The sequence below is a fragment of the Octopus sinensis genome, linkage group LG1 (genome assembly GCF_006345805.1).
Source record: "Octopus sinensis linkage group LG1, ASM634580v1, whole genome shotgun sequence".
NCBI classification, from domain to species: Eukaryota; Metazoa; Mollusca; class Cephalopoda; order Octopoda; family Octopodidae; genus Octopus; species Octopus sinensis.
In genome coordinates this window covers 134,249,642-134,257,141 of record NC_042997.1, presented here as the reverse complement: position 1 = coordinate 134,257,141, position 7,500 = coordinate 134,249,642, and the positions used below count along the sequence as shown (strand labels likewise).

The following is a 7,500-nucleotide window of genomic DNA, read 5'->3' as shown; positions in this document are numbered from 1 at the left end:
AGTGGGTGTGCGTGGCTGCGAGTGTTTATTTATGTGTTTGTATGACGGAGTGGTAATGTATGTGCATGTGTATGTGTGTATGAGTGCGTCTGTGCGTATGAGTGCGTGAATGTGTCTATGTGTATGTGTGTGTATCTGTATATGTATGTGTGAGGCATACGAGTGCGCGTGTGTGTGTGTATATATGTGCATATGAGTGTGTGTGAGGTTGTGTGTGTGGAGATATATGCACGTGCGTGTGTGCGTAGGTATATGCAGGTGTGTGTGTGTGTGTTTGTGCGTGTGAGGGAGTATATATAAGTGCGTGTGAATGTGTGGGTGTACGTATAAGTGTGAATAGGTGTTAGGTCGTGTGTGTGGATGTGTGTACGTGTGCGTGTGAACGTGTGCGTATTTGTGAGTGCGTGTGTATGTGTGTGGTGGGTGTAGGGGCGAAATGACAAGTATGTGAATGCGTTGGTGTTGTTGCTTGTATGTATATGTTTGTGTGTGTGCGTATGAGTGTGTGTATGTACATGTTCGTATGAGTGTGGGTGTGGCTATGACTGAGCGTATGTGTATGAACTTGTGTGAGGAGGTGTGTGAGTGAGTGTATGTGAGGACGTATGAATGCTGGTGCGTATATGCGTGTGTATATGTGTATGGGTGGAAAGTTCTCTTTGTACATGTCGGGATAAGTTAACGCGTATATATGTGCGGTATGTGTTTGTATATTATGTGGGTCGAGCTGGCAGAAACGTAAGGCGGCAAGCTGGCAGAAACGTTAGCACGCCGGGCGAAATGCTTTGTGTTATTTCGTCCGCTGCTGCGTTCTAAGTTCAAATTCCGCCGAGGTCGACTTTGCCTTTCATCCTTTCGGGGTCGATAAATTAAGTACCAGTTACGCACTGGGGTCGATGTAATCGACTTAATCTGTTTGTCCTTGTTTGTCCCCTCTATGTTCAGCCCCTTGTGGGCAATAAAAAATTTTTTTTTTAATATTATGTGGGTCGGGCTTCATGCTATGTGTATAGGTATGTGTGAGATGGATAGAAGCTGAAAAATAAAAGCTAAAATTTAAAAAATAGAATTAAATAAAAATTGAAATTAAAATGTTATTTAAAAGGTTTTGTAGAAAATTTCACTGGAAGGAGCGGGGTCATGTTATATGAATATATTTCTTTACTACCTACAAGGGGCTAAACACAGAGGGGTCAAACAAGGACAGACAAACGCCGAGGTTGACTTTGTCTTTCATCCTTTCGAGGTCGATAAATTAAGTACCTATTTCTTTACTACACACAAGGGGCTAAACACAAAGGGGACAAACAAGGACAGACACACGGATTAAGTCGATTACATCGACCCCAGTGCGTAACTGGTACTTATTTAATCGACCCCGAAAGGATGAAATGCAAAGTTGACCTCGACGTAATTTGAACTCAGAACGTATAGCGGCAGACGAAATACTGCTAAGCATTTTGCCCGACGTGCTAACGATTCTGCCAGGGGTCATGTTATATGAATAAGACAACAAAGATGCCGTCAATACATTGGAACGCTTCAGTAATAGGTCTGTTTCTTAGAACTTAGGTCGTAGCTGAGAACTATTCTCCCATTCCGAGAATATTCTCCTATTCTGAGAATTATTATCATTGCGGTCCTAAAAGGTGCAGGATTCAGCAGGTTCGTGGTGCAAATACAGCTGAAGAAAAGTGAATTCATCCGCTCCTCATTAGATGACATCTACAGAAGCTGGTTACTATTTTTAAAGATAGTGAATCTTCAAGTAAAATATCTGATACAGAGAACATCTCCAACACTGAACCCTTGAGTAGACGAACTAATAAGGAATGCACGGAAAAGGCTACCATCAACAAAGATACCCGAGTTCATGGAGATGGAGGAATTGAAAAAGAAAGAAACACAAAAACTTCCTAGAAGACCAGCTGCAACACCATCTCGCAAAAAATGGGAAAAGTAAAGGAACAATGAAGATTGTTGAAAGAGAGGCCAGTAAAAAAAAAGAAACAAAAGAAACAAAAAGGAAGAGAAATAGAAACATATTTCTTTACTGCCCACAAGGGGCCAGACACAGAGAGGACAAACAAGGACAGACAAACGGATTAAGTCGATTATATCGACCCCAGTGCGTAACTGGTACTTTATTTATCAACCCCGAAAGGATGAAAGGCAAAGTCGACCTCGGCAGAATTTGAACTCAGAACGTAGCGGCGGACGAAATGCCTATTTCTTTACTACCCACAAGGGGCTAAACACAGAGAGGGCAAACAAGGACAGACAAACGGATTAAGTCGATTATATCGATCCCAGTGCGTAACTGGTACTTAATTTATCGACCCCGAAAGGATGAAAGGCAAAGTCGACCTCGGCGGAATTTGAACCCAGAACGTAGCGGCAGACGAAATACCTATTTCTTTACTACCCACAAGGGGCTAAACACAGAGAGGGCAAACAAGGACAGACAAACGGATTAAGTCGATTATATCGATCCCAGTGCGTAACTGGTACTTAATTTATCGACCCCGAAAGGATGAAAGGCAAAGTCGACCTCGGCGGAATTTGAACTCAGAACGTAGCGGCGGACGAAATGCCTATTTCTTTACTACCCACAAGGGGCTAAACACAGAGAGGGCAAACAAGGACAGACAAACGGATTAAGTCGATTATATCGATCCCAGTGCGTAACTGGTACTTAATTTATCGACCCCGAAGGATGAAAGGCAAAGTCGACCTCGGCGGAATTGAACTCAGAACGTAGCGGCGGACGAAATGCCTATTTCTTTACTACCCACAGGGGCTAAACACAGAGAGGGCAAACAAGGACAGACAAACGGATTAAGTCGATTATATCGATCCCAGTGCGTAACTGGTACTTAATTTATCGACCCCGAAAGGATGAAAGGCAAAGTCGACCTCGGCGGAATTTGAACCCAGAACGTAGCGGCAGACGAAATACCTATTTCTTTACTACCCACAAGGGGCTAAACACAGAGAGGGCAAACAAGGACAGACAAACGGATTAAGTCGATTATATCGATCCCAGTGCGTAACTGGTACTTAATTTATCGACCCCCGAAAGGATGAAAGGTAAAGTCGACCTCGGCGGAATTTGAACCCAGAACGTAACGGCAGACAAAATAGGGCTACGCATTTCGCCCGGCGTGCTAACGTTTCTGCCAGCCCACCGCCTTAGAGAAATAGAAACATGGCGTTACATGAAGCACATACCATTTGTAAATTCCATATTAAAGGTATCTGCTCGCATTGTGAGATGGGGACGAACTGCCGCTTTGCTCATCCAAAGCTCAGGCAGAATGGTACACATGGCAAAACACACCTCCGACAAGAAACGACCATGCCCAGAGGAAATCTTTCCACACTACAGGCCTGCAACTAAGACCATAAACCTGTATGCAGATGCAGCGCGAGTGGCAACTATCGAGCAACAAAGTTTTTTAGACGTGGCACAAAAGATGGCACAGCAGCTGGCATAGTTGGAAACACAACTAAGCCACATGTACCTACATACAAGACCGCCACAAATAATAAACCCAGGATTGCTTCCATTGCCGCAAAGACGGTAATTGCAAGAATTATCTTAATGAATATTAGAGACCTCCTACAAAGCAACAGCAAGTGTAGGCGCAATGGCCCAGTGGTTAGGGCAGCGGACTCCCGGTCGGAGGATCGCGGTTTCGATTCCCAGACCGGGTGTTGTGTGTGTTTATTGAGGGAAAACACCTAAACCTCTACGAGGCTCCGGCAGGGGGTGGTGGTGACCCCTGTTGTACTTTTTCGCTACAACTTTCTCTTACTCTTTCTTCCTGTTTCTTGTCCCCGACTTCCTACGCAACCGCTGAGCCTGGATGCGCATTCATCCATCCGTCGATGCTCTCGGTGTCGGGGATTGACCTGCTTTCCCTTCTGCGGGTCTTACGAATAGCAAAGGATCACGTTTCGGACTTCTCCTACAACAGACAATCCTGAGGCGCGATCTTGCGAGCTCTGGGACGAAGACCGCTTCACTCAACAAACAAATAAACAAACAAACAAAGCAACAGTAATCAAAAAATTGGATACCTGAGGTATCTCTCTGCATGCAATCAAGCGGTATGCATTGCACTTACAGAGACGCATCTCTGCAGATATAAATGACGAAGTAATATACATACCAATGTATACTGTGCTCCGTGCAGACAGAAGGGAAGAAGTCACGGCGGAGTTGCATTGTACATCCGTGAAGATGTTACACCACTAACACTGTTATCACGCTCAAACTCGGTCTGTGACACACTCATAGTGCATTAAATGCAACTTGGTGTGGTAATATTCACACTATGTCGCCCACCTGATGCCTCAAGTCAAGATGGGAAATTTGAGGAAGAAACACACAACATGGTTTCCACCCAGAGAGGAGCTGCCTTGCACAGCTACTACATTTTGATTGGGTTCTAAAATAGGCAGCTCAACAACTTAAATGTGAATGTGATATATCTCAACTTTTCCAAACCCTTTGACAAAGTCGATCATGGGATAATATATCATAAACTACGCGTCCTTGGTGTAATGGAAAACTGGGAATGTGGCTGCACGATTTTTTAAAGGACAGAAGTCAGGCGGTTACAGCCAATGGTGTCCTCTCTGGGAAGACATCAAACCGCAGCAGAACTCCTCAGGACACCGAACTGGGACCCCTACTGTTTGTAGCGGTTCTCTCAGACATGCCGTCAGTCGTGCTGTCTGTCACTCTCACCAGCTGTGCCGATGACACAAAAGTGTCTCAGTCGGTTAACAATCCTGATGACAAAGTAAAACTGCAAAATGACCTGCATGCAATATACAAAATGGTTGATGAAAATTACATGCAGGGCAATGCTGATAAGTTTCAATCACTCTGCAATTGGTCCACAAACAGACTACAATTGGAATACATAGGACAGGGGGCAGTGAAATCCCAGAGTTAGAATCAGTGCCTGGCCCGGGAATCCATATGAGTTGTTATACAACATTCCATGTGCATATTGCCAAGATGGAAACACTGTGCAGGAGAGTAGTTGGGTGGATCCTTAGATCATTCAGAACCAGAAATAAAGATACCTTGCTACTCTTATGGATGACATTTGTAATCAGTCGTCTGGATTACTGCTCCCAAGTGTGGTCCCTGCTGATGGCCAAATTGGTGGCGGAACTTGAGGCCATCCAACGCCACTACATAAAGAAAATTGACTCGGTGAAACAGATGAGCTGCTAGGAGTGACTATAATAACTGAAGCTCTACTCCCTGGAGAGATTGCGAGAAGGTATGTGGTCATATACATAAAGAAGATCCTCGAAGGTCTAGCTCCCAACTTTGGAATTAAAAGCTATACCAAACACCGAACTGGACGGCACAACATAATACCAAAGATACCGTCTTCATCTCAAATAAGAACTCATTATTGCGACAGCTTTGGTTTCAGAGGATCATAACTGTTTACAATCCTGCCAAGGAACCTAAGGGATCAGCAAAGTATAGGTGTGAAAACATACAAAAAGCACCTGGAAAAATTGCTATCTGAAATCCCAATGAGCCCACACCGTACCAGGAGGCACAAAGAAGAGAAGCTTCGTCCAACTCGCCTCTTCACCAAAAACAATGCCGAACAGAGATCCCCAAAACATTGAAAGGTAGAGAGGCAGCGTGGCCACAACATTTAGCTGAAACCAGTATAAGAATAAAAGTATAAAAGAATGTGTGTGTGTGTTTGTGTGTGCGTGCAGGTGTGTGCGTTTGCGTGTGTGTTCAGAGAGAGAGAGAGAGGGGAGAGAGAGTGAACAGTGTATGAATTGCGAATAATACATTGGTTATTATAATACAAATATGAACAATTCAAACGTGAAAATCTGAATGAGACCTGCATGCAGATAAATGAACAAGAGAGAAATCAGTGGTAGCATTGCTATTCTTCTTTGTATAACAAGTTGTCATTTTAGGCTATATATTTTAATCATTGGAGACTCAAGCATTTCTTTCCGACACTTTTCTTCAGACAGAAAACTCAAGTAGATATGGAGTAACTCATAAATACTTGCAGAATTAGACCAGATAACATAAACTAAAGTCTACTTACCATCGTTATTTTTACTGTAGTGTTTGTTTGTTCTCTTTGAAACAGAAGGCAAGATGATAGCAAGTGTGGCAGTAAGTCTGTAATACAACAAGGCAGTAAGATATTCTACGTGTTTCTTAATGTGGTTTGCTTCTAAATGATATTGATTGTTTTCAATTTGCTCATTATATATCGTTGTGAAATACAGTTTTGGGTTTTCCGCACAATGTTATTCATAATGCAATGACAAGATATTTGATTTAAAAATATTCATTTGCAGAACTCTAAATTGTACGGAACACTTTACATCCTGGGATATAATGAATCCGGACTTTGTGAAATATTACTTAATAGTATATAGAATTTCAGAGCTACCACGACACAGTCCAGTAAGTGTCTCTGTAAATCTCCTTGACACAGTCATCTAAAATTTTGATATTTGCACTTTAGCCTATTTTCTCTAATTTTAACATAGCATTATACATTTTCGTCCAATCATTGTTGCGCCTGACACAAATCCACTTTTAGTGAACTTCGGATTAAATTTTATCACGACTGTTCATATTTGTAATTGCAAAATTTCCTTTATCTTGAACTGGAAGAAGTAACGATATTATTTTGTATTCTTTATAACTTCTATTATGTTATATAATTTATTGATAGAATTTTTTTCTGGCTCTCAGAGTAGTCTCTCTCTCCAAGTGTTTCACAGTAACTACACAATTAAAATAAAACAATTTATATCGCCGCAGGTGTATAAGTTAATATACCTTGTACTGTCATCAAGAAATTTACATTACGATTTGATTGATTAACAAATATATAAACAGTGCGAAGGAATATGCATTAACGTAACTATGCAAAATTTAGTAATACTCAAAAAGGTGTAACAAGCAATTGTTCAACACCGGAGCTTATAAGTATTTCATAGTATATTTAGGAAAAATTTCCTAGTTCAGGGTATGCATGAAAAAAAAACCTAGAGTCTAAGCTATAATGTGTCTATTCTTAGCACGTTCTTAATCGCCGTTAATTTTCGTTATTTGAGAATATATTTGTATTTGGATTCTCACTCTGTGTGCACACCATAAATTATTATTTGTTTGGCAGATTTCCGCAAGCGGTAATAAATAAATTCCTGATTTCTATAAAGTGTGTATCCTCTTGATAGATTTATTGGATAGATGGTGTAGCTTTATCTGAAAAGACACACAACACGGTCCAAACACTGAGCGGAATCACAATGTCCCATACTCAGGTGAATCGCAAGTGTTGTGAACAAGCACACATATTATAAAGTGAAAACATGTTTCCGATGAAACACAAAAGTGGTCAGATATCCACGTTCAAATCTACCAGAAGGTATTAAGAATGAATAAATAAATTATATTTTTTTCTAAATTATTTT

General features: G+C 41.5%; 1 protein-coding gene across 1 annotated transcript in view; it reads right to left on the bottom strand.

Annotated features, from left to right (window-relative positions):
- Positions 1-6,192, bottom strand: part of LOC115222837 (interleukin 17-like protein) — an 8,084-nt gene extending 1,892 nt beyond the window's left edge. The window contains exon 1 of the mRNA XM_036504817.1: positions 6,114-6,192. Within this exon, the coding sequence (XP_036360710.1) occupies positions 6,114-6,116 (3 nt within the window). The 5' untranslated portion in view covers positions 6,117-6,192. The remainder of the gene's footprint in view (positions 1-6,113) is intronic.
- Positions 6,193-7,500: the final 1,308 nt, after the last annotated feature.